General features: G+C 45.1%; 1 protein-coding gene across 1 annotated transcript; it reads right to left on the reverse strand.

Annotated features, from left to right (window-relative positions):
- Nucleotides 1-8915: 8915 nt before the first annotated feature.
- Nucleotides 8916-24908, reverse strand: LOC123396799 (putative calcium-binding protein CML19). Its single transcript, XM_045091621.1, has 2 exons — nt 24768-24908; nt 8916-9383 (listed from the first exon to the last, which is right to left on the reverse strand). Exons 1-2 carry the CDS (start codon nt 24906-24908, stop codon nt 8916-8918), a joined length of 609 nt encoding a protein of 202 aa, XP_044947556.1.
- Nucleotides 24909-26900: the final 1992 nt, after the last annotated feature.

The raw sequence follows: 26900 nt of genomic DNA on the forward strand, positions 1-26900 counted from the left end.
CCTCCACGGTGTTACCTCTAGATCGCGTTTCTGCGGAGCTCGGGCGGAGCCCTGCCGAGATCAGATCACCACCAACCTCCGGAGCGCCGTCACGCTGCTGGAGAACTCATCTACCTCTCCGACTCTCTTGCTGGATCAAGAAGGCCGAGATCATCGTCAAGCTGTACGTGTGCTGAACGCGGAGGTGTCGTCCGTTCGGCACTAGATCGTGGGACGGATCGCGGGATGGTTCATGGGACGGTTCGCGGGGCGGATCGAGGGACGTGAGGACGTTCCACTACATCAACCATGTTCACTAACGCTTCTGCTGTGCGATATACAAGGGTACGTAGATCGGAAATCCCCTCTCGTAGATGAACATCACCATGATAGGTCTTCGAGCGCGTAGGAAAATTTTTGTTTCCCATGCGACGTTCCCCAACAGTGGCATCATGAGCTAGGTTCATGCGTAGATGTATTCTCGAGTAGAACACAAAAGTTTTTGTGGGCGGTGATGTGCGTTTTGCTGCCCTCCTTAGTCTTTTCTTGATTCCGCGGTATTGTTGGATTGAAGCGGCTTGGACCGACATTACTTGTACGCTTACGAGAGACTGGTTTCATCGCTACGAGTAACCCCCTTGCTCAAAGATGACTGGCAAGTGTCGGTTTATCCAACTTTAGTTGAATCGGATTTGACCGAGGAGGTCCTTGAATAAGGTTAAATAGCAATTCATATATCTCCATTGTGGTGTTTGCGTAAGTAAGATGCGATCCTACTAGATACCCATGGTCACCACGTAAAACATGCAACAACAAAATTAGAGGACGTCTAACTTGTTTTTGCAGGGTATGCTTGTGATGTGATATGGCCAACGATGCGATGTGATATATTGGATGTATGAGATGATCATGTTGTAATAGATAATATCGACTTGCACGTCGATGGTACGGCAACCGGCAGGAGCCATATGGTTGTCTTTAAACTAACGTTTGTGCTTGCAGATGCGTTTACTATTTTGCTAGGATGTAGCTTTAGTAGTAATAGCATGAGTAGCACGACAACCCCGATGGCGACACGTTGATGGAGATCATGGTGTGGCATCGGTGACAAGAAGATCGTGTCGGTGCTTTGGTGATGGAGATCAAGGAGCACGTGATGATGGCCATATCATGTCACTTATGAATTGCATGTGATGTTAATCCTTTTATGCACCTTATTTTGCTTAGAACAACAGTAGCATTATGAAGTGATCTCTCACTAAAATTTCAAGACGAAATTGTGTTCTCCCCGACTGTGCACTGTTGCTACAGTTCGTCGTTTCGAGACACCACGTGATGATCGGGTGTGATAGACTCAACGTTCACATACAACGGGTGCAAAACAGTTGCACACGCGGAACACTCGGGTTAAGCTTGACGATCCTAGCATGTGCAGACATGGCCTCGGAACACAAGAGACCGAAAGGTCGATCATGAATCATATAGTTGATATGATTAGCATAGGGATGCTTACCACTCAAACCATACTCAACTCACGTGATGATCGAACTTGAGCTAGTGTAAGTGGGTCATGAACCACTCAAATGACTAGAGAGATGTACTTTTTGAGTGGGAGTTTAGCAAGTAATTTGATTAAGTTAAACTCTGATTATCTTGAACATAGTCTAAGTCCACTTTGCATATATTTGTGTTGTAGATCATGGCTCACGCGACAGTCACCCTGAATTTTAATACGTTCCTAGAGAAAGCTAAGTTGAAAGATGATGGAAGCAACTTTGTACACTGGGCTCGTAATCTTATGTTGATCCTACAAGCTGGGAAGAAGGATTATGTCCTTAATGCTGCGCTAGGAGATGAACCACCCGCTATGGCTGACCAGGATGCTAAGAACGCTTGGTTAACACGTAAGGAGGACTACTCAGTAGTTCAATGTGCAGTCTTGTATGGCTTAGAACCGGGACTTCAACGTCGCTTTGAGCGTCATGGAGCATATGAGATGTTCCAGGAGTTGAAGTTTATCTTTCAGAAGAACGCCCGGATTGAGAGGTATGAGACCTCCGATAAATTCTATGCTTGCAAGATGGAGGAGAATTCGTCTGTCAGTGAACATGTGCTCAAAATGTATGGGTACTCAAACCGTCTAACTGAGCTGGGGATTGAACTCCCGCAAGAGGCTATCACTGACAGAATTCTTCAATCACTGCCGCCAAGCTATAAGGGCTTTGTGTTGAACTACAACATGCAAGGGATGAACAAGTCACCCGGCGAGTTGTTTGCGATGCTGAAAATCGCAGAGTCTGAACTCCGTAAAGAGCATCAAGTGTTTATGGTGAATAAGACCACTAGTTTCAAGAGAAACGGCAAAGGCAAGAAGGGTAATTCAAAGAAGAGCGGCAAGCATGTTGCCAATCCGAGGAAGAAATGCAAAGCTGGACCTAAGCCTCAAACAGAGTGCTACTATTGCAAGGGTATGGGTCACTGGAAGCGCAACTGCCCCAAGTATCTGGCTGATAAGAAGGCAGCCAAAGAAAAATCAGGTATATTTGATATACATGTTATTGATGTGTACTTAACCGGCTCTCGTAGTAGTGTTTGGGTATTCGATACCAGTTCTGTTGCTCATATTTGCAACTCGAAACAGGAACTGCGGAATAGGCGAAGGCTGGCGAAAGATGAAGTGACGATGCGCGTAGGAAATGGTTCCAAGGTTGATGCAATCGCCGTCCGCACAGATTCACTTCAGTTACCATCGGGATTAGTTATGAAGTTGAATAATTGTAATTTAGTGCCTGCGTTGAGCATGAACATTATATCTGGATCTTGTTTATTGCGAGACGGTTACTCTTTTAAGTCAGAGAATAATGGTTGTTCTATTTCTATGAGTAACATCTTTTATGGTCATGCACCCAATGTGAGAGGATTGTTCATATTGAATCTTGATAGTGATACACATATACATAACATTGAGACCAAAAGAGTTACACTTATAAATGATAGCGCCATGTTTTTGTGGCACTGCCGCTTAGGTCATATTGGTGTAAAGCGCATGAAGAAACTCCATACCGATGGACTTTTGGAGTCACTTGACTTTGATTCACTTGACACGTGCGAACCATGCCTCATGGGCAAGATGACTAAAACTCCGTTCTTTGGAACAATGGAGCGTGCCAGTGACTTATTGGAAATCATACATACCGATGTGTGCGGTCCGATGAGCGTGGAGGCACGCGGCGGATATCGTTATTTTCTCACCTTCACTGACGATTTGAGTAGATATGGTTATGTCTACTTAATGAAGCACAATTCTGAAACATTTGAAAAGTTCAAGAAATTTCAGAGTGAAGTTGAAAATCATCGTAACAAGAAGATCAAGTTCCTATGGTCTGATCGTGGGGGTGAATATCTGAGTTTCAAGTTTGGTGCTCACTTAAGACAATGTGGAATTATTTCACAGTTGACACCGCCTGGAACACCACAGCGTAATGGTGTGTCCGAACGTCATAAACGTACTTTATTAGAGATGGTGCGATCTATGATGTCTCTTACCGATTTGCCGTTATCGTTTTGGGGTTATGCATTAGACACAGCTGCATTCACTTTAAATAGGGCACCATCAAAATCCGTTGAGACGACACCATACGAACTGTGGTATGGCAAAAGGCCAAAGTTGTCATTTCTTAAAGTTTGGGGATGTGATGCTTATGTCAAAAAGCTTCAGCCTGAAAAGCTGGAACCCAAAGCGGAAAAATGCATCTTCGTAGGTTACCCAAAAGAGACAGTTGGGTACACCTTCTATCTCAAATCCGAGGGCAAAGTGTTTGTTGCTAAAAACGGTGCTTTTCTCGAGAAGGAGTTTCTCTCGAGAGAATTGAGTGGGAGGAAGATAGGACTTGATGAGGTTGTCGAACCTCTCATCCCTCTGGATGGTGGTGCAGGGCAAGGGGAAACCCCTGTCATTGTGACGCCGGTTGAGGAGGAAGTTAATGATGATGATCATGAAACTCCGGTTCAAGTTCCTATCGAACCACGCAGGTCGACGAGACCACGTGCTGCTCCAGAGTGGTACGGTAATCCCGTTTTGTCAATCATGTTGTTAGACAACAATGAACCTGCAAATTATGAAGAAGCAATGGTGGGCCCAGATTCCAACAAATGGCTGGAGGCCCTGAAGTCCGAGATAGGATCCATGTATGAAAACAAAGTGTGGACTTTGGAAGTAATACCTAAGGGCCGCAAGGCTACTCAGAACAAATGGATCTTCAAGAAGAAGACGGACGCTGACGGCAATGTGACCGGTTATAAAGCTCGACTTGTGGCAAAGGGTTTTTCACAAGTTCAAGGAGTTGACTACGATGAGACATTCTCACCCATAGCGATGCTTAAGTCCGTCAGAATCATGTTAGCAATAGCTGCATTTTTCGATTATGAAATCTGGCAGATGGATGTCAAAACGGCGTTCCTTAACGGTTTCCTTAAGGAAGAGTTGTATATGATGCAACCCGAAGGTTTTGTCGATCCTAAGAATGCTAACAAGGTGTGCAAGCTCAAGCGATCCATTTATGGACTGGTGCAAGCATCTCGGAGTTGGAACAAACGCTTTGATGAGGTGATAAAAGCATTTGGGTTTATACAAGTGGTTGGAGAATCTTGTATTTACAAGAAAGTGAGTGGGAGCTCTGTGGCGTTTCTAATATTATATGTGGATGACATATTGCTGATTGGGAACAACGTAGAGTTTTTGGAGAGCATAAAGGATTACTTGAATAAAATTTTCTCTATGAAGGACCTAGGAGAAGCTGCTTACATTCTAGGCATTAAAATCTACATGGATAGATCGAAACGCCTGATAGGACTTTCACAAAGCACATACCTTGATAAAGTTTTGAAAAGGTTCAAAATGGAACAGTCCAAGAAAGGGTTCTTGCCAGTTTTACAAGGTACGAGATTGAGTAAGACTCAGTGCCCAGCAACTGATAAAGATAGAGAGCATATGAGCACCGTCCCCTATGCTTTAGCCATAGGATCTATCATGTATGCAATTCTATGCACTAGACCGGACGTTAGCCTGGCCATAACTATGGCAGGCAGGTTCCAGAGTAATCCAAGAGTGGATCACTGGACGGCGGTCAAGAATATCCTGAAGTACCTGAAAAGGACTAAGGAGATGTTTCTTGTGTATGGAGGTGACGAAGAGCTCACCGTAAAGGGTTACGTCGATGCAAGCTTTGACACAGCTCCGGACGACTCTAAGTCGCAGAACAGATACGTATTTATTCCTAATGGGGGTGCAGTAAGCTGGTGCAGTTCCAAGCAAAGCGTCGTAGCTGATTCTACATGTGAAGCGGAGTACATGGCTGCCTCGGAGGCAGCTAGGGAGGGTGTCTGGATGAAGCAGTTCATGACGGATCTTGGAGTGGTGCCAAGCGCACTGAATCCAATAACCTTGTTATGTGACAACACGGGTGCCATTGCCTTAGCAAAGGAACTACGGTTTCACAAGAAGACCAGACACATGAAACGACGCTTCAACCTCATCCGCGACTACGTCGAAGGGGAGGACGTAAATATATGCAAAGTGCACACGGATCTGAATGTAGCAGACCCGCTGACTAAACCTCTTCCACGGGCAAAGCATGATCAACACCAGAACTGTATGGGTGTTAGATTTATTACAATGTAAATCGCATGATGATGTGAGGGCTAGATTATTGACTCTAGTGCAAGTGGGAGACTGTTGGAATTATGCCCTAGAGGCAATAATAAATATAGTTATTATTATAATTCCTGTATCAAGATAATCGTTTATTGTCCATGCTATAATTGTATTGAATGAAGACTTATATACATGTGTGGATACATAGACAAAACATTGTCCCTAGCAAGCCTCTAGTTGGCTAGCCAGTTGCTCAAATATAGTCAGGGTCTTCTGATTATATACAAGGTGTTGTTGCTTGATAACTGGATCACGTCATTAGGAGAATCACGTGATGGACTAGACCCAAACTAATAGACGTAGCATGTTGCTCGTGTCATTTTGTTGCTACTGTTTTCTGCGTGTCAAGTATTTGTTCCTATGACCATGAGATCATATAACTCACTCACACCGGAGGAATGCTTTGTGTGTATCAAATGTCGCAACGTAACTGGGTGACTATAAAGATGCTCTACAGGTATCTCCGAAGGTGTTCGTTGAATTAGTATGGATCAAGACTGGGATTTGTCACTCCGTGTGACGGAGAGGTATCTCGGGGCCCACTCAGTAATACAACATCACACACAAGCCTTGCAAGCAATGTGACTTAGTGTAAGTTGCGGGATCTTGTATTACGGAACGAGTAAAGAGACTTGCCGGTAAACGAGATTGAAATAGGTATGCGGATACTGACGATCGAATCTCGAGCAAGTAACATACCGAAGGACAAAGGGAATGACATACGGGATTATATGAATCCTTGGCACTAAGGTTCAAACGATAAGATCTTCATAGAATATGTGGGATCCAATATGGGCATCCAGGTCCCGCAATTGGATATTGACCGAGGAGTCACTCGGGTCATGTCTACATAGTTCTCGAACCCGCAGGGTCTGCACACTTAAGGTTCGACGTTGTTTTATGCATATTTGAGTTATATGGTTGGTTACCAAATGTTGTTCGGAGTCCCGGATGAGATCACGGACGTCACGAGGGTTTCCGGAATGGTCCGGAAATGAAGATTGATATATAGGATGACCTCATTTGATTACCGGAAGGTTTTTGGAGTTACCGGGAATGTACTGGGAATGACGAATGGGTTCCGGGTGTTCACCGGGGGGCAACCCACCCCGGGGAAGCCCATAGGCCTTGGGGTGGCGCACCAGCCCTTGGTGGGCTGGTGGGACAGCCCAAGAGGGCCCTATGTGCCAAGGATAGAAATCAAAGGGAAAAGAAAAAAAAAGGAGGTGGGAAAGGAGAGAAGGACTCCACTTTCCAATCCAAGTTGGACTAGGATTGGAGGAGGACTCCTCCTCCCCTTGGTGCGCAACACTTGGGGCTCCTTGAGCCTCAAGGCAAGCCTCCCCTCCCTCCTCCTATATATATGGAGCAATTAGGGCTGATTTGAGACAACTTTTCAAAGGCAGCCCGACCACATACCTCCACGGTTTTACCTCTAGATCGCGTTTCTGCGGAGCTCGGGCGGAGCCCTGCTGAGATCAGATCACCACCAACCTCCGGAGCGCCGTCACGCTGCCAGAGAACTCATCTACCTCTCCGTCTCTCTTGCTGGATCAAGAAGGACGAGATCATCGTCGAGCTGTACGTGTGCTGAACGCGGAGGTGCCGTCCGTTCGGCACTAGATCGTGGGACGGATCGCGGGACGGTTCGTGGGACGGTTCGTGGGGCAGATCGGGGACGTGAGGACATTCCACTACATCAACCGTGTTCACTAACGCTTCTCCTGTGCGATCTGCAAGGGTACGTATATCGGAAATCCCCTCTCATAGATGAACATCACCATGATAGGTCTTCGTGCGCGTAGGAAAATTTTTGTTTCCCATGCGACGTTCCCCAACAGATCGGTGATGGATGAGTATGAGGGATATGATTCATCATGTAACAGCTATAACACGGAGAGATATGTAACGAGCTCCCGTTCATCAATCTAATCTGGGCATGTATTTCGTATGTAGTCATACGTGCTTAGGGAAAAGAACTTGCATGACATCTGTTGTCCATCCCTCCCGTGGCAGCGGGGTCCTAATGGAAACTGCGGGATATTAAGTTTCTCCTTTTAATAAAGAACCGGACCAATGCATTAACATGCGGTGAATACATGAACTCCTCATACTATGGTTATCTCCGGGAGTGGTTCCGGCTGTTGTCACTCCAGGGTTGCCGGGTCATAACACATAGTAGGTGACTACAACTTGCAAGATAGGATCTAAAACACACATATATTGGCGACAACATAATAGGTTCAGATCTGAAATCATGGCACTCGGGCCCTAGTGACAAGCATTAAGCATAGCCAAGTAGTAGCAACATCAATCTAGAACATAGTGGATACTAGGGATCAATCCCCGTCAAGAACTAACTCGATTACATGATAGATCTCATCCAACTCATCACCGTCCAGCAATCTTACGATGAGATTACTCACGAACGATGAAGAGCATCATGGAATTGTCGATGGAGAAAGGTTGATGATGACGATGGCGACGATTTCCCCTCTCCGGAGGCCGAAACGGACTCCAGATCTGCCCTCCAGATGAAGAACAAGATGTGGCGGCGCACTGGCACGCCCCATCCGGTGGATCTTTGTGCAGGTATTTTTCTTTTATTCCGGAAAAAATCTCCGTAAATTTTCAGGACATTCCGAGAACTTTCATTTCTGCACAAAAACAACACCATGGCAATTCTGCTGAAAACAGCGTCAGTCCGGGTTAGTTCCATGCAAATCATGCAAATTAAAGTCCAAAACAAGGGCAAAAGAGTTCGGAAAAGTACATACGACGGAGACGTATCAACTCCCCCAAGCTTAAAGCCTTGCTTGTCCTCAAGCAATTCAGTTGACAAACTAAAAGAGTCAAAAGAAAAACTTTGACGAACTCTGTTTGATCTTGTTGTTGCAACTATGTCTAACTCATAACCAGAGTTTCAGCAAGATCACAAGCAAACCACATAAGCAAATGACATCTAAGTCTCACGGTAAACTCATATCAATGGCATAATCAACTAGCGAGCAAATAATAATCTTTACCTAATAATAAAGAGGCTATTGTTTCCGTCGGAAAATCCACCACTGTCGTTTAAAAAAAAATCCCTGTCTTTTAGGTAATTAAACCGGAATGACACGAACCCGTCCGACACGATGCTCCCGCCGCAATCGTCCCCGTCGCCGCACTCCAGGCTGCTGCCGATCAGGTCAGATCAGTAGACTCGCCGATGGGCAAACTGCTACGCATCCATCATAACCTTGAACTCTTTGAAGCAAACCACTCCGTCTCCATTCAAATCAAACCTGCGGATCATGGCGCGGCACTCCTCGATGCCCTGCTCGGACCCCATCCTGGCGAGCATCCGCATCAGGCTCGATGGCGTGATGCACCCTTCGCCCTTCACCTCGTACATCGCGAACGCCTCCCTCTGCCCCCTGCACCGCTCCTCCTCCTCCTCCGTCTCCGGCCGCGCCACCAGCCGGAGGAACTCCTGCTCGTCTAGCAGCCGGTCTCCGTCCGCGTCGGCCAAGGCCACGAGCGCCTCGGCGTCCTCCGCCGACACGTCCTTGCCTAGCGCCGCCTTCATGCACAGCCGCAGCTCCGCCGCCGAGATCTTGCCGTCGGCGTCGCGGTCGAATGAGGCGAACACGCTGCTGAAGCTTGACCATACCGAACAATGTGGATGGCAGCAATTGTAATAGAGTACCTTTTGAATTGAATTTTTTGAGAAGAAAGCAAGGATGTAATAAAGGATTGATTATGAAATGAATATGATTTATGGAAGAAGCTATGACGGATCAGCAAACGTTTTCTTAGGAGCATACGACAACCTGAGAGTGGTGAAGAAACGATAGATGTTTTGTTCAGCTTGCAGAACCAATGGTTTATCCGAACTTCGTCCGTGGACAAGAGAAACTCTGCAACGCTTGTGAGAATGCCCAAGTGTTAGAATGCGAGATTCGCTAAACCTTATACAGAGAAATGATTTGGGTGCGGAATGGATTGATCACCATGACGACTTACTCTTATCATTTATCTTGCTATTCGGAATGGTAAATCTGAGAGACTTACCCATAGAGAGAGACGACGTTCTTTGAAGCTTTTGTTTAAGCCTTAGAGTGGTATAAGAAAAGCCCCATGTACATGGCACTTGTTGTCACGCATAGGAAATTTTACGGTAAGAATGAAACCAAGACCCCTCTCTCTGCGGGATAACCACAAATGGTAGACCACCATGAGAACCATCGATATGTTATTTAGAATTGACCACGAGACTGTTAGTTAAGAAGACCTAGTAACGGAAGAAGCTTATATCAACGGGAGAGCATCACCAAAGGATTTAATATGAAGACTGTGCGATGTCAGATGCCAAAACCCCAGAGGATCGTTAAAGCATTTTGAGGGACCAGTATCTCTCATTTTAAGCGTGGTAGCATCCCACCTTGCCGGAGATTGGATTGTTAGAAGACCCCCAAACCCTAACCTTTCTTTCTAGCCTCTTCGAATCTCGAGGACGATATTCATTTTAAGTGTGGTAGTTTGTAACATCCCAAAATTATAAATTTTGGAATGTTAATATAATTATTAGATTGATTGTTTGTTGGTTGCTTGAGTGATGGAAACTTGTGTGAAATTGAAACTTTTCGAAACTTTTGAATGAGAGGGAATAAAATGACTTTCCCCTTCTCCGGTGAATTCAAATTCAATCTTTTAAAAGCAACGAGAGAAGATGACATGACTTCTTCAACCACAAAGAATTTGAACAGAGATATTTGCATTGAATTCTTTTGCATTTCCATTCGTTTTCTTCGTGCAAGAAATGCCGGGAAATACATTCTAGAGCGGAGGAACATGACCCTCGAACCCACGGGCATTTTGAAAGTTATTTGAACCCTCAAACTTAGAGGATCATTTGAAAATTGTTTACAAAAAGAAATAATGCTTTTAGGGATTTTGGAAAAATAATTTTTTCTGAAGTTTTTATTTTTGCCGTGGAAAAATGCCCATCTTTTATATTTTATTTTTCTGATAATTTTAGTATATAAAAACTCTTTATTCCGAATTGATTTGGTTTCCTTTATAACGTTTTAGTTTCCTAGTTTTGAAAATAGGAAGGAGATCACTTTTATTAGGAAATACCCCTGGCCCATTAAACACTTTCCTATTTTTGGCCCAACAAGGGATCTTCTCCTACCTCCATCTCTCCCACGTGACAGAAACCTTCCATCCATGGAGGAAGGAATCCCCTCCTTCCCGATCTCCCTCCTCCTTCCTTCCGGGCGCCATCCGAGACCGCCTATAAATTCCCACTGCCCTCCTCTCTCCATTTTTCCTGAGAAAACCCCATCTCCTCGCCTCTAGCTCGCGCACCCTCGCTGGAGTTATCACCGGAAAAACTTGCCAGGAGTTTCCTCCACCTCGCCCCCTTGTACCTCCACCACGCCACCTCGCCCCCCTGACCACCAGCAACTCCCCCACCTCGCCTCCTCCCCCTGGAACCAACGACCAGCAACATCACCAGTAACTTTTCCACCTCGCCTCTACCCCTACAGCCACCCTCCACCTCGCCCCCTTTGGAACCAGCAGCAGCTCGGCAGCGCCATCACCACCTTCGCCCCCCCCCCCCCCCTGCACACCTCGCCCCCTTCCCCATCCCATCACCACGACGAGCAGCAGCATCCAGCGGCCCCTCCCCACGCCACCAGCAGTTTTTGCCACCTCGCCCCACCCCCCTACACTCCCTCCCCTTCGGCCTTTCCCCCTCCCTGGAGCCCCCACCCTCGCCCCCCCCCTTCCCCATTCCCGCCGGCCCCTCCCCACCCCACCGGCACCCCACACCACCATCGGCCATTGCCAGCCTCCGAGGAAGCAACTCCCCAGCCGAAGGTAACTCCCCTCTCTGTTATTTTTCTTCTTTTTGTTTTATAACAGTTGGATCTAAGAGGATGGTCTAGATTAGATCACTAGATACCTGTTCGGTTTATCTTAGAAAACCAGTGGGTTTTATTTTCACTTATCAATTAGCCAGCACTTTTGTTAGAGCTCGGCCGTTTGCCCATAGCGCAGCAACAAACACCCCTCTCAGCCACTAGCAACTTGCCACATATACCCTCTTTTAGCACTAGTAGTTTTGTAATTTCCTGTCTATATTACAAAAACAGAAACTTTCAATTTTGTTTTGGCCACAACTTTTTATCCCTAAGTCCAATGACATTGATTCTTTTTTCAGTAGCTCACAAATTTTCTGTAGTTTTTAAAAACATATGATTTGTCTATGTTTGAAATTTTAAAATATAAGTTAGAGCAGATTTAGTTTAAACCTTGTTTTGCCTATTCCAGGAGTTTGAAAAGTGATTTTGAGTTGATTCCTTTTGCTACTGTTTTCTATTGATAAAATCTTACTGTGGTAGAAGTTTCAGAATTTTTAAAGTATTTTTACTAGTGTTTTCAACAGAAACAAGTTTCTGCCATACCTGCGCGCGTTGAATTCTTTTGCGTAGTCTTTAGCAAATCATTGCATGTGATGTTATTTTTACTTGTGGCATGATTGAATTGCTTATGGTGTGATTTGTGTTTGTATCGGTAGATCGTCCGGAGTGCGAAGCGTGTTACTTAGAGACGCTCGAGCAGGACAACTATCATCAAGGCAAGTCACTTTGATCATACTATCACCTACGTTTTATGCATTGTAGTTCTACCATCCTATGCCCAATTGCATGCTGCTTAGGTACTTGGAAATTTTAGTATAAGTTGTAGTATCATGTGGTAGGAACACAACAACCCCGATACTTGGCCCCGGGACGACAATTTCTTAATGCTATGCTTAAGTAGACGGGTTATCGGTTGAGTGTATACCACGAGTGATGTGAGGTTGATATAATAATCAAGACCGGTTAAGACAAGATCTTCAAGACCTCGGACGCAATGCAACACTGGGTGAAGGACGGTTGATCGGCTCCCTGGAAAACCCAGTGGATGCCCGGGATGCTGGAGAGGCCATGTCATCCTGCGGAAAGCTTCACCCAGGCTCAAAGAGACGGACGGATATTTTCAAGACCCAAGGCTTACCTGCACAGCCACAAGTCATTATAGGCTCTGGCTTGGTTGGACAACGCGGCGACTCTGGACAGGCGGTGCTAGCAGATGTAGACGAACGGTAGGAATGGATGGGCACCGATAGGATTTAGAGGGACCCGTTGAAAGACCATGTTTTGATCATCCGGTCTTCAAACACCCTGAAGTGCGAGGACCTACACGGAGGCGATCAAATCTTGTGGGGAACGTGTGCAAAACTCTGCAGAGTATTCAAACCTAATCAATTAGCCGTGTCCACGGTCATGGACAACTTGAGCCAAAGGAACTGAAGTTATCTGGATTTCTCATCACCATTATATATATTTGAAGAGGGTAATTATTGACAACTCAGATACGAGAACTGGTTGGCGGAACCATCTCGTTAACAACCAACCTTTGTAGTAACATTTTTCTTTTAGCCCCTCTTGATGTAGGAGAAAACTTGCTTTTCGCTAAAAACTTATAGCCCCACCTGCCATATATGCATGTAGAGATAGTTGATTATTATTTTACCCCCTCTCATATGTGACTTGCCGGCATATTCAATATGCTGACCTACACGGCTGCAACGTCTTATGTTGCAGATATTTTTCTTCGACGAGTAAGAGTACGATTCAGGGTTACGGTCTACACTCAACTTGCCGTTGGTGTTTTTTGGGACTCCACTCCCTTGACTGCTTCCGCTGAGATATTTAAGGTATATATCAGTTTTACGCTATTTACATGTGATTGCACTTTGATATATACATTGATGTACTGTGTGTGCCAGCATACTGATCCAGGGATGGCACGGAAACACAGAGGCTTGACTCGTCTTGAGTCCGGTCGCTACAGTGTTAAAATAGAAGACCTATGGAATCTTGAACTGAACTTTTATAGGGTAAGACTATATTTGTTTGTGCCGTAACTACGAACACTCAGATTATAGACCATTTTTATAAATTAAGAGCGCATGGTTTTTTCTCCCATTGCAACGTACGGGCCCTTTTGCTAATATATCTCTCCCTAATAATAAAGCGCCGACTGCTTTTGTCGTCCGTCGTGCCACTTTTATAAAAAAGCCCCTGACGTTTCCTGAAATCAACCCGCAATCCAGATTTAAGTCAGAAAATGAATCTTTTTTGCATTTTTTCGAAAACCCCCTCATGTTTCAGGTAATCAACCCGCACTCCGTATTTAAGTCAACCGAAACGTTTTTTCGTTTTAACAAAAAAAATCCTGACTTTTTAGTTAATTGATCCAAATTTTATCTAAAACAAAATTATCCATATCTTTTAAACCGTAACTCCGATTTTAACATGTTATATATAAAACTTGATTAAAAAATATATAGAATCTAAATAGGATGTTATTTTTAGCTGTTGAATACTTCTTAAATATTATTTTTAATGCAAACTTAATCTGTATTGCATGACCTTCTTTTCTCTCTTTCCGGCGACATACGAATTGCAATAAACATCCATTAAATTAAAATCAAATTGAGAGGAAAGAAAACATCATTAACTACACATGCACACCTTTGGAAAACGCCGTGGAAAGAAACAACATATTTCTCATCTTATTCCGAGTGACTGTACATTCAAACGCATTTTTGTTGTGTGATCAGTACGGCCATTGTCGAAAACACAAATGTGATGCCATGTGAAAATATATTGTGTTCAAAGCGTTTGTTATTTTCTCTTCCGTTGCAGCGCAAGGGCTCTTTTGCTAGTAAGCCTCAAGTGTAAACACTTCAATCAAAACAACATGAACCAGTACGAATAGATGGTATCTCGCTAGCTCTTTCTGAGACCGCAAATCATAAATGCAGAGCACCTTCAAAGACCAAGGGCTCACTAAAGATTGTAATTCATGGCAATGAAGATCCAGTCATAGTCATACTCAACACAGTTAAAAAGCAAAGCATAAAAATGACATAGGTGCTCTCTAATTGGTGCTTTTGTAAGAGGAGGATGACTCAACAGGAACATAAATAGACAGGCCCTTCGCAGAGGGAAGCATTGATTTGCAGAGGTGCCAAAGCTCAAGCTTTGAAAACAAAGATAATAATTTTGGTGGCATGCTTTCATTGTCAACGCAATGACTAAGAGTTCTCAACATCTTCCATGCTACACATGCTATAGGCGTTTCCCAAACAGAAAAGTAAAGTTTTGACTCCCCCACCACCAATCAATCACACTCCACGGCTAGCCGAATCCTCGGGTACCGTCCATACCAACAACAATCCTGGGGGAGTTTTGTTCGCAATTATCTTTTCGATTTGAGCATGGAACTGGGAATTCCAATTACCGACCCCTTTCTCGTGAATGATAGTGAATAAACACATATCGAGGATAATACGCCTAGCATGGAAGATACCAATAGCCCCCTGTCACCACATGAGAGGTTCGGGCATGCAAAACAGATTATTTCTTGAAGATTTAGAGAGTGGCACATGCAAATTTACTTGGAACGGCAGGTAGATACCGCACATAGGTAGGTATGGTGGACTCATATGGCACAACTTTGGGTTTATGGAGGTGGATGCACAAGCAGTATTCCCGCTTAGTACAAGTGAAGGCTAGCAAAAGACTGGGAAGCGACCAACTAGAGAGCGACAACACTAATCAAAATGCACTGAGATTAACTAACATTGAGTGCAAGCATGAGTAGGACATAAATCACCATGAACATGAACATCATAGAGGCTATGTTGATTTTGTTTCAACTACATGCGTGAACATGCGCCAAGTCAAGCCACTTGAAACATTCAAAGGAGGATACCATCCTATCATACTACATCATAGTCATCTCAACATTCATGTGGGCAACCAAGACAGACCATTATAAGCTCCTAGCTAAGTAAGCATGGCATAAGGAACTATGATCTCTAAGTTGTCATTGCAAACATGTTTCTCTCACAACAAAGCTGAATCAGGCATGATGAGCTAGTCATATTTACAAAAACAAAATAGATCGAGTTCATACCAGCTTTTCCAGGCTCAGTCAATTCATCATATATCATCATTATTGCCTTTCACTTGCACGACCGAACGATGTGAACAATAATAAGAGTGCTCGTGCATTGGATTAAAGCTTGAATCAGCAGGCAAACACAAAGGAGAAGACAAAGTAATATGGCTCTTTGAAAGCTAAATAGGTATGCATGCAAGAGCCACTAAACACTGTAACCATGGTCTTCTACCTTGACCCAAAGAAAAAGGAAACTATCTACACGGGAAAGCTCCCAACAAGCAAAAGAAGAAAAAGAAAATATTTTTGGTTTTTTTTTCAACTAGACAGACACACGAAAAGAAAACGAGAAAAAGAAAATAAACTGACATGGATGATATCGTGGCAAAGTGTGAACACCGGCTAACAAAGTGAAAGCATAAGCAAGAATGTAAAGTCGGTCAGAACACGTACTCCCCCAAGCTTAGGCTTTTGGCCTAAGTTGGTCTACTCCCAAGGAGGGAAGTAACCAGCTCCGGGGTACTCCGGAGTGGACTGAGGATGCCACTGCTGTGAGAGCTCCTCTGGCTCCCACTGATAAACTGGCATCTGGTACTCGACTGGTGGCTCGGGCACGGGCACCTGTGGTTGGGCCAAGCCCCAATATGCGTAGATGTCCGAGGGCATAATAGTGTACCTGCCTGCATGAAGATTGAACAAAGAAGGAGCAGGCAAAGTAATAGTCTCACGAGTACCCGGACTAAGTACCAGGTTATAAATCATCCTTCTACTTATATCTCTATCAAGAAAGTCATGGCGAACCATGCTATCGTAATCTAGATATCTCTCGGGAAGAAGAATCTCTTCTTCCTCGTCCAGTCTAATAGGCATCTCAAAGTGTCTAGCAAGACGAGTAACGTAGATACCTCCATAGACAACGCCTTTAGAACGGTTTAGGTTCAACCGTTGAGCTACTATTGCGCCTAGGCTATAAGTTTTATTGCTATAAAGGGCTTCGCGCAAGACCGCAAGATACGGGGAACTAAGTAACCCAGCTTTCCCACGGCCAATCAAACATTTTCCCACAAATAGTGAGAAGTACCGAAGCACGGGAAAATGTATGCTAGCAGCTCTAGCGCAAGACACTCCTCTCTCCTCTCCTACAACAATTGTACCAATGAAAGCTTCCACGTCCCGTGGACGAGGTTCATGAATATCCCCAACATAAGGTAATTTGCAAACATTGCAAAAATCCTGGAGTGACATGCGCTGGGGGATATCATAAAGTTTAAACTCAGCCATAGGAGGATTCTTCCTCGGATAGAAGTTAAAGCTTTGTACGAAGATATTAGTGAGGAGGAGGTATTGCGGACACTTATCTTCAACAAAGGCGGTAAGGCCCGCGTTCTCCACCAAGTGATAAAAGTCCTCATAAATTCCAGCGGCGCGTAAGAACACGTCGCTTGGCCACTCGCACGCTCGAACTTCTGCGACTCGAGGGACCAGATACTTGGGCTTCTTCTCACTCCCATCATCCTTGGGGTCACGGCTTGACGAGCCTCTTAAGAACCTCCTCATCTTTCCCTTTTCTATCTCTGAAAATTTCTGAAATTTTTAGTGATTCTAAGGAAAAGTGAATAAGTCTCAACGAAACTTGTAGCAACTACTCCCACAAGTGCCTAGATACCATATTACGCATCAAAACTACTTGGGACCCGCTAGAATCAGCATGCAAAGCTCAATAACATGGTCACCAAGGCAGCAAAAATACGCGGAGTATAAGGCACTAGAGCAAAAACTAATTGGACCAATGGAGGAGTCACTTACCAAGGAGTAATTTCCCCAAAACAGTTCGGAGAACGGTGATTTGAGCAAAGAGATCGAAAATCCCAGCAAGAGGAGCAAGAACACAGGTTTGAGTTGCGAAACAATTTTTTCCGGAGGTAGGAGAACCAGATGAGAGCAAGAATGAGTGGAGGGGGTGCCTGTGGGCCCCACAAGCCTAGGTGGCGCAGCCAGGGGGTGCCCGCGCCCCTAGGGCTTGTGGCCCACTGGTATGGCCCCGAGACAGACTCTTTGTCTCAGTATTTTTCAAAAAATCCAGAAAAAATCATACTTGATTTTCACAGCGTTCGGAGAACTTTTATTTCCGGGGTACTTTTCTACCGGACGCTAAAGTAGAATACAGGGGAAACTAAACTAAACCTATCATTTTTCTTCTAAGCAACCTAAAGTGAAAGCTTGGAATAGAGGTTTGTGACTCCTTGGTTCATCCATCTCATGGTCATCGAAAGAAATCCGTCAATGGGGTTGATCAAGTCCCCTCGAATCGCAAAAGAGAACGGAGAATTTTCGAATAGTCACTAGGTTACCTCAATGGGGATGTGAATCTCCCCAACAAGCAAGTCATACTTCATCTTGACACGAGGAATAGGGCATTCAAAGCTCCCAATAAGAATCGATGAAGTTTTTTTGATAGCATTGATGCAATGTACTCGATATTGTTTCTTCGAAAAGTGCACCGCATGCTCATTACCGTTGACATGGAAAGTGACATTGCCTTTGTTGCAATCTATAACAGCCCCTGCAGTGTTTAAAAAGGGTCTTCCAAGGATGACCGCCATGGCATCATCCTCGGGAATATCCAAGATAACAAAGTTTGTTAATATAGTGGTGTTAGCAACCACAACAGGCACATCCTCGCAAATGCCGATAGGGAAAGCAGTTGATTTGTTGGCCATTTGCACAGAGATTTCAGTGGGTGTCAACTTATCCAGTTCAAGTCTACGATAAAGAGAGAGAGGCATAACACTAACACCGGCTCCAAGATCGCATAACGCAGTTCTAACGTAGTTGCCTTTAATGGAGCAAGGTATAGTGGGCACACCGGGATCACCTAGTTTCTTCGGAGTTCCACCCTTGAAAGTGTAGTTGGCGAGCATGGTGGAAATCTCAACCTCAGGTATCCTCCTCTTATTGGTCACAATATCTTTCATGTACTTAGCATACGGAGACATCTTGAGCATATCCGTCAAACGCATCTGCAGAAAGACAGGTCTGATCATTTCAACGAATTGCTCAAAATCCTCATCGTCCTTTTTCTTGGATGGTTTGGGAGGAAAGGGCATGGGTTTCTGAACCCATGGTTCCCTTTCTTTACCATGCTTCCTAGCAGTGAAGTCATTCTTATCGTATCTCTTATTCTTAGGCTATGGGTTATCAAGATCAACAGGTTCAATCTCCACATCCTTTTCATTGCTAGGTTGAGCATCTTCATGAACATCACTATTGATATTATCATTAGGCTCATGTTCATCACCAGATTGTGTTTCAGCATCAGAGACAGAGGCATCGTTTGGACTCTCAGGTGTAGCAGCAACAGGGTTGCTAGCGTGCAGGTTCCTATCATATTTCTTCTTCTTAGGATGACTAGGTGCATGAGTGCTAACTCCTTGAGAATCTTGTTCAATTCTCTTCGGATGACCCTCAGGATACAGAGGTTCTTGGGTCATTCTACCGCCTCTAGTGACGACTCTAACGGAATTGTCATTCAACTCATTGAGCAAGTCATTCTGAGCTTTAAGTACTTGTTCTACTTGAGTAGTAACCATAGAAGCATGTTTACTCACAAGCTTAAGATCGTTGACATTTCTGTCCACACAAGCACTTAAATGACTAAGCATACGAGCATTCTGTTCCAATTGTTTGCTAACATAATCATTGAAACTCTATTGTTTGGCAACAAATTTATCAAATTTATCCATGCATAAGCTATCAGGTTTATCAAAAGGAATATCACTCTCATCAAACCTACGCAGAGAATTTACTTCTACTACTTGTATCGAGTTATCGAGACCATGATCTCTTTGATAGGTGGTAGATTTTTGACATCTTCAGATTTAATGCCTTTCTCTCGCATAGATTTCTTGGCTTCTTGCATATCTTGAGGACTGAGGAATAGAATACCTCTTTTCTTTGGAGTTGGCTTAGGAGGTGGTTCGGGAATAGTCCAAGCATTCTCATTGCACAAGATGTTGTTCAGTAGAATCTCAGCTTGTTCTACAGTTCGTTCCCTAAAAACACTACCGGCACAATAATCTAGGTAGTCTTTGGAAGCATCAGTAAGTCCATTATAGAAGATATCAAGTATTTCATTCTTCTCAAGAGAGTGATCAAGCAAAGAATTCAGTAGGTGGATAAGCCTCCCCCAAGCTTGTGGGAGACTCTCTTCTTGAGCTTGAGTAAAGTTGTATATTTCCTGCAAGGCAGCTTGCTTCTTATGGAGAGGGAAATATTTTTCAGAGAAGTAGTAGACCATATCCTGGGGGCTACGCACACAACCAGGAGCAAGAGAAGTGAACCAAGTCTTAGCATCATCCTTTAGCGAGAAAGGAAACAGCTTGAGCATGTAGTAGTGGCGAATCTTTTCCTCACTAGTGAATAGGGTGGCTATATCGTGCAGTTTGGTAAGATGGGCTACAACCGTTTCAGACTCGTAACCGTGAAAGGGATCAGATTCGACCAGAGTGATTAACTCAGGGTCGACAGAGAATTCATAATCCTTATCGGTCACAAAGATAGGCGAAGTGGCAAACTTCGGGTCGTATTTCATCCTAGCGTTCAGAGATTTTTCTTTCCACTTGCGCAAAAGTTTCTCAACATCATAGCTATCCTTACACGCAAGAAAATCCTCAGCTATCTCTCCCTCCATAACATAGCGCGTATTAGGCATAACAGGCAATTCAGGCATAGTAGCAGGTTCTACTTCAATAGTATCAGCAGTCTCAGAAGTATCATCACATCTAGCAGCAACTCTAGCAATATGTGCATCAAGGGCACCAAGTGGCAAAGCAGTATCAAGCATAGTAGGCATAGTATCAAACATGGCATCATCAGGCATAGTATCAAGCATAGCATCATCAGGCATAGTATCTAGCATAGCATCATCATAAGCATCATGGGCAGCAGAAGTAGCATCACCAAGCACAGGTGACATATCAAGATTTTTAGCAGGAGGTGATGTCGCAAACTTACTCAAAACTGAAGGTGAATCAAGTGCAGAGCTAGATGGCAGTTCCTTACCTCTCCTCGTAGTGGAAGTTAGGATTTTAGTTCTTGCATCTTTCGGATTCCTCATAGTGATCAGCAAACGTCAATCCCAAGTGACTCAGAGAATATAGCTGTGCTTCCCCGGCAACGGCGCCAGAAAAAAACCTTGATGTCCCACAAGCGTATGGGATCGCAACAGTTTTCGAGGGTAGAGTATTCAACCCAAATTTATTGATTCGCCAAGACGGGAAGCGAAAGAATATTCTCAAGTATTAGCAGCTGAATGTGTCAGATTCAACCACACCTGAAAGATTAGTATCTGCAAGAAAAATATCAGTAGCAAAGTAGTATGATAACAACGGTGCCAGAAATGATCTGTTGACGGCAGACTATTCCTAACAGTTGTATCAATGGCGCCAGAAAAAGGTACATTGACGAGCAACTATTCTTCCCCGACAACAGTGTCGGAAAAGATCTTGCAACGAGTAACAGCGGAGTAGCAAGGAACAGCAGTAATAGCAGCAGCAAAGTGACAACAGTAGCAAGAGTAGCAGCAAAGTGACAGCAGTAGCAACAGTAGCAGCAAAGTGGCCCAATCCCTTTTGTAGCAAGGGACAAGCCTAGACAAAGTAAGGTAGCAAGGACCAGTAGTAAAAGACTCGTAGGCAGTGGATCGGTGATGGATGAGTATGACGGATATGATTCATCATGTAACAGTTGTAACACAGAGAGATATGTAACTAGCTCCCGTTCATCAATCTAATGTAGGCATGTATTCCGTATGTAGTCATACGTGCTTAGGGAAAAGAACTTGCATGACATCTATTGTCCATCTCTCCCGTGGCAGCGGGGTCCTAATGGAAAGTACAGAATATTAAGGTTCTCCTTTTAATAAAGAACCGGATCAACGCATTAACACGTGGTGAATACATGAACTCCTCATACTATGGTCATCTCCGGGAGTGGTTCCGGCTATTATCACTCCGGGGTTGCCGGGTCATAACACATAGTAGGTGACTACAACTTGCAAGATAGGATCTAAAACACACATATATTGGCGAAAATATAATAGGTTCAGATCTGAAATCATGGCACTTGGGCCCTAGTGACAAGCATTAAGCATAGCCAAGTAGTAGCAACATCAATATAGAACATAGTGCATACTAGGGATCAATCCCCGTCAAGAACTAACTCGATTACATGATAGATCTCATCCAACTCATCACCGTCCAGCAAGCCTACGATGAGATTACTCACGAACGATGAAGAGCATCATGGAATTGTCGATGGAGAAAGGTTGATGATGACGATGGCGACGATTTCCCCTCTCCGGAGCCCGAAACGGACTCCAGATCTGCCCTCCAGATGAAGAACAAGAAGTGGCGGTGCCTCCGTATCGCAAAACGCGATGAAACCTTCTCTCTGATTTTTTTCCAGGAGAAACGAAAGATATAGAGCTGAGTTTGGGGGCGGTGCTGCCACGTGGGCCCCACAAGCCTGCACGGCGTGGCCATAGGGGGTGGTCGCGGCCTGTGGGCTTGTGGCCCGCTGGCACGCCCCCTCCGGTGGATCTTTGCGCATGTATTTTTATTTTATTCCAGAAAAAATCTCCGTAAATTTTCAGGACATTCCGAGAACTTTTATTTCTGTACAAAAACAACACCATGGCAATTCTGCTGAAAACAGCGTCAGTCCGGGTTAGTTCCATTCAAATCATGCAAATTAGAGTCCAAAACAAGGGCAAAAGAGTTCGGAAAAGTAGATACGATGGAGACGTATCACAGACCCTGCGGGTTCGAGAACTATGCAGACATGACTCAAGACACTCCTCAGTCAATATCCAATAGTGGGACCTAGATGTCCATATTGGATCCTACATATTCTACGAAGATCTTATCGGTTAAACCTCTGTGCCAAGGATTCCTATAATCCCGTATAACATTCCCTTTGTCCTTCGGTATGTTACTTGCTCGAGATTTGGTTGTCGGTATCTCTATACCTATTTCAATCTCGTTATCGGCAATTCTCTTTACTCATTCCGTAATACAAGATCCCGTGACTTACACTTGAGTCACATTGCTTGCAAGGCTTATATGTGATGTTGTCTTACCGAGTGGGTCCCAAGATACCTCTCCATTACACGGAGTGACAAATCCCAGTCTTGATCCATGCCAACCCAACAGACACCTTTGGAGATACTCGTAGAGCACCTTTATATTCACCCAGTTACGTTGCGACGTTTGATAACCCACAAGGTATTCCTTCGGTGTTCGGGAGTTGCATGATCTCATGGTCATAGGAACAGATACACTGACATGCAGAAAATAGTAGCAACAAAATGACACGATCACATGCTACGTTTATAATTTGGGTCTAGTCCATCACATCATTCTACTAATGATGTGATCCCGTCATCAAGTGACAACACTTGTCTATGGTTAGGAAAACTTAACCATCTTTGATCAACGAGCTAGTCAACTAGAGACTTACTAGGGACTGTGTTTTGTCTATGTATCCACACATGTATTTGTGTTTCCAATCAATACAATTATAGCATAGATAATAAACGATTATCACGAACAAAGTACTATAATAATAACTAATTTATTATTGCCTCTAGGGCATATTTCCAACAGTTCACTAGTGATGTCTCTCTCCCAAAAGACGATAAACAACTATGCTTGGGTAAACAAATCACAGTTGGGCAATTGACAGAATTATGAACGCACCGCAATGCTAATTATGATACTTGATAGTTAGAGGTTCAATAGTAATGGGCAGTACACCAAGACAGGTAGACCGTTTATTCATCAGTATCTACTTACTAATCATCCACCTTGAGATATCTATCCAGAACATCTCGCCGGTTTTAAGCTGTGAGCCCCACCCAAAGTGTAAACTCAAAGCAACGGACAACTGCATGAACGAACTATGCGTAAGGTAAACAATCCTTGCAACCATGATCACAAGCATCGTTGTTTTCTCCCTGGTGGCAACAACACATCTCCTAGTCTCATGTTTCTGTCACTCAAGCTAGACATCGAGGGGAATGAACCCACAATCATGCATAACACTCCCTCTTGGAGTTACAATCTACTACTCGGGCAAAGCAATAAATAGCAACGGAGAACATGCTTGAACCACTAAGGAACATAATATAAAAGGATAATCAAATATATAACTCATAACAATCTGAACATAATCTCGTCATCCATCAGATCCCAACAAACCGAGCATAGCAATAGCAAGAGAATTACAGAGATGCCTTGATCATGTAGGGCAGCTCACAAGGACTAACCATTGAAGCACAAGATTGGAGAGAAGACATCACATAGCTACTGGTCATGGACTCATGGTCCAAGGAGGACTAGTCACAACAGGCCAGGGAATCGTCCATGGCGGTGGACAAGCCCCCGGAGGTCAATCCTCCTTTCGTGAGGGTGCTGGGAAGAGGTCTCCTGACGCTCCCGATCTCGGAAGCGCTGCGGCGGCGGCAAGATGGAAAAATCGCGATTTTGGATCCTCTATGGGGGTTTCCTCGTCAAGGGGTAAATATAGGCGAAAGGAGGGCACCAGAGGAGGTGGGACCCACCCAGGCGGCCTCTTGGCGCGACCAAGGGGTAGGTCGTGCCCACAGGTCACCTAGGCGGCCCCTGGCCCCCCTCTGGCCCATCTTCGGTGATTCGTGAAGCTTCTGGTGTGCTGATTTTTATATATTTTTATCGGGATTTTTCGTGCTTTGGAAAATTGGGTAAAAGCCCATGCAAAATAGAAATCAGCAGACAGAAACTGACACTGGGTGCACTGAGTTAGTAGGTTAGTCCAAATATGTGTAAAATGATATAAAAGTGTAGCAAAAACATATAACAATGTCACCCAAAAGATCATGGAACAAGCAGAAATTATAGATACGTTTGGGACGTATCAGGCTGCGGTGCGGCAAAGTACGCCTAATGTATCGGGGGTCGCGGCACGGGGAACGACGGTCCCGACATCGAGTACACGTGCACGACACCCATCCACGTGTTGTAGCCACCGGCCCAACGCGGGGTGTGCTACTGTTGCGTCTGTTGTGGACGAGGGGCGCCACCCGCCTGCTGCTGCTGCTGTTGTCGACCACCGCGCCGGCCACCGCGGTGGCGCCCGTTGGTGGGCTCAGGAGGCAACGGAGGAGCATCCTAGGTCGTCTGCGGCAAGGGCAGCAACGGAGGTTGCGTCGAGGGTGTGGGAGCGTGTTGCTATTGGGAAGCAAACGCTGGTGGAGGAGGGCCACCACGGGTGGTGCCGCCGGCGAGAGCGACGTGCATGGCCCGACTCTTCACTTTCTTCATCCGGCGTTCCTTCAGCCGAAGATAGGACATGAACTTGGCGAAGGAGAGCTCGGTGATGAGGGAGAGGTTGTCCGCAGCGTTGCCGAAGTCCTCGTTGAGGCTGACAGTGCGCGTGGTGAGAAGGGTGTCGTCATCAATCTTCACACCAATGCCGCAGAGCTCATCCGCAAGAGTCTTGAGTCGGGACGATAGTCGTCAATGGATGAGTTGTCCTAGTGGCCTCCAAAAAAATCTTGCTGCAGAAAAACATGACGTTGAAGGCGATTATCGGTGAAGAGTCCGTTCAGTTTGGTCGAGACGACGCGGGCATCTTTGCCGTCATGCACGACCGTATGGAAGAGGTCGGGCGAGATGGTGAGGAATAACCAGCGGATGAGTGTGGCTCTGATGGCGGACCACTCATGATGGTCGGGCACGAGGCTGGAGTCGACGAAGCCATCCACATGGTCGAGGAGGTTGTACTCCCAGAACACAAGGGAGAAGTAGGTCTTCCAAGCTAGTAGGAGGAGTCGGTCTGGGCAAGACGGATGGGAACCCGCTCGTGGATGTTGAGGTTGCGGATGTCGAGGGCATCGGGAGGGTTGGCGTCGGCGAACGGGTTGGAGCCGGTCATGGACGACATGAGGAGGGCAGCAACGACGCGGGGAGGCGCGACGGCAGCGGCAGAAGAGGGGGCGACATCAACGGCGCGAGTGACGCGCGGCGGCAGGGGCAGCGGTGACGCTAGGGAAGCACAGCGGCGGGGGGTGAAGATGCGGCGGCGGCGGCGCGACTGGAGAGAGGCGCAACAGCGGCGGCGGTGGAGATGTCGCGGCGATGCGGTGGGAGAGAGGCGCCGCGGCGACGGCGATGGAGATGCGGCGGTGGCGGCGCGACGGAGAGAGGCGCGACGGTGGAGGCGGGTGGAGCAGCATCATCGGCGGCGCGATCGGACGAGGCGCGGCGGCGGCGGCTGAACGAAAGCTAGGGTTGAAACCTAAAAACTCATACGATGTATGATGACGAAATTGCACGATGTATTGATCAGGTATAATCGCACGTATATATGATGTACAAGATGGGTCACGACCTTAACTATAAAAAATTAGGAGGTGGGTCAAATACAAAATATGCACATAACACGTATACTCCCACCGTTCCAAAATATAAGACCTTTTAGGGATTTCACTAGGAGACTACGTACGAAGCAAAATGAGTAAATCTATACTCTAAAATATGTCTATGTACATCCGTATGTAGTTTATAGTACAATATCTAAAAGGTCTTATATTTAGGAACGGAGGGAGTACTCAATAACTGTTGTGGCTTTACGTAGGTAAGAACGGTTCTTACTAGTTGCGCATAACATTCACGTAAAACTTGCAACAATAAAGTAGAAGACGACGAACTTGTTTTTGCAGTGTATATTGTGATGTGATATGGTCAAAACGTGATTTGATAGATGTAAATGTATGAAATGATTATGTTTTATAATAATTATCACGACTTGCATGTCGATGAAAATGGCAACAGGCATATCCTCAAGAAAACGTATTGGGTGCACTCGAGCTTATGGTAGCACGCATGGTTGTGAGGCATGTTATGAAAGATCATGTTCTCCAAGGGCATTTCAATACACTACAATCAACCCTCAATGGGATATAATATCAGGGTTGCCGACATACGAAGTTGAGAGAATTACGCCACACACCAACATGTGCTACACACTTGCCTGGGCCGTTCACAAGAAATGCGCTAACCAGCAAAGATCTACTTATATCTACTTAACCAAATCAGCCTCCTCAACTCGAACTTGATTCCCAATAATACGTATAGCCATTCCAGGTACATCCACGGGC

The sequence above is a fragment of the Hordeum vulgare genome, chromosome 5H (assembly GCF_904849725.1).
Source record: "Hordeum vulgare subsp. vulgare chromosome 5H, MorexV3_pseudomolecules_assembly, whole genome shotgun sequence".
NCBI lineage: Eukaryota > Viridiplantae > Streptophyta > Magnoliopsida > Poales > Poaceae > Hordeum > Hordeum vulgare.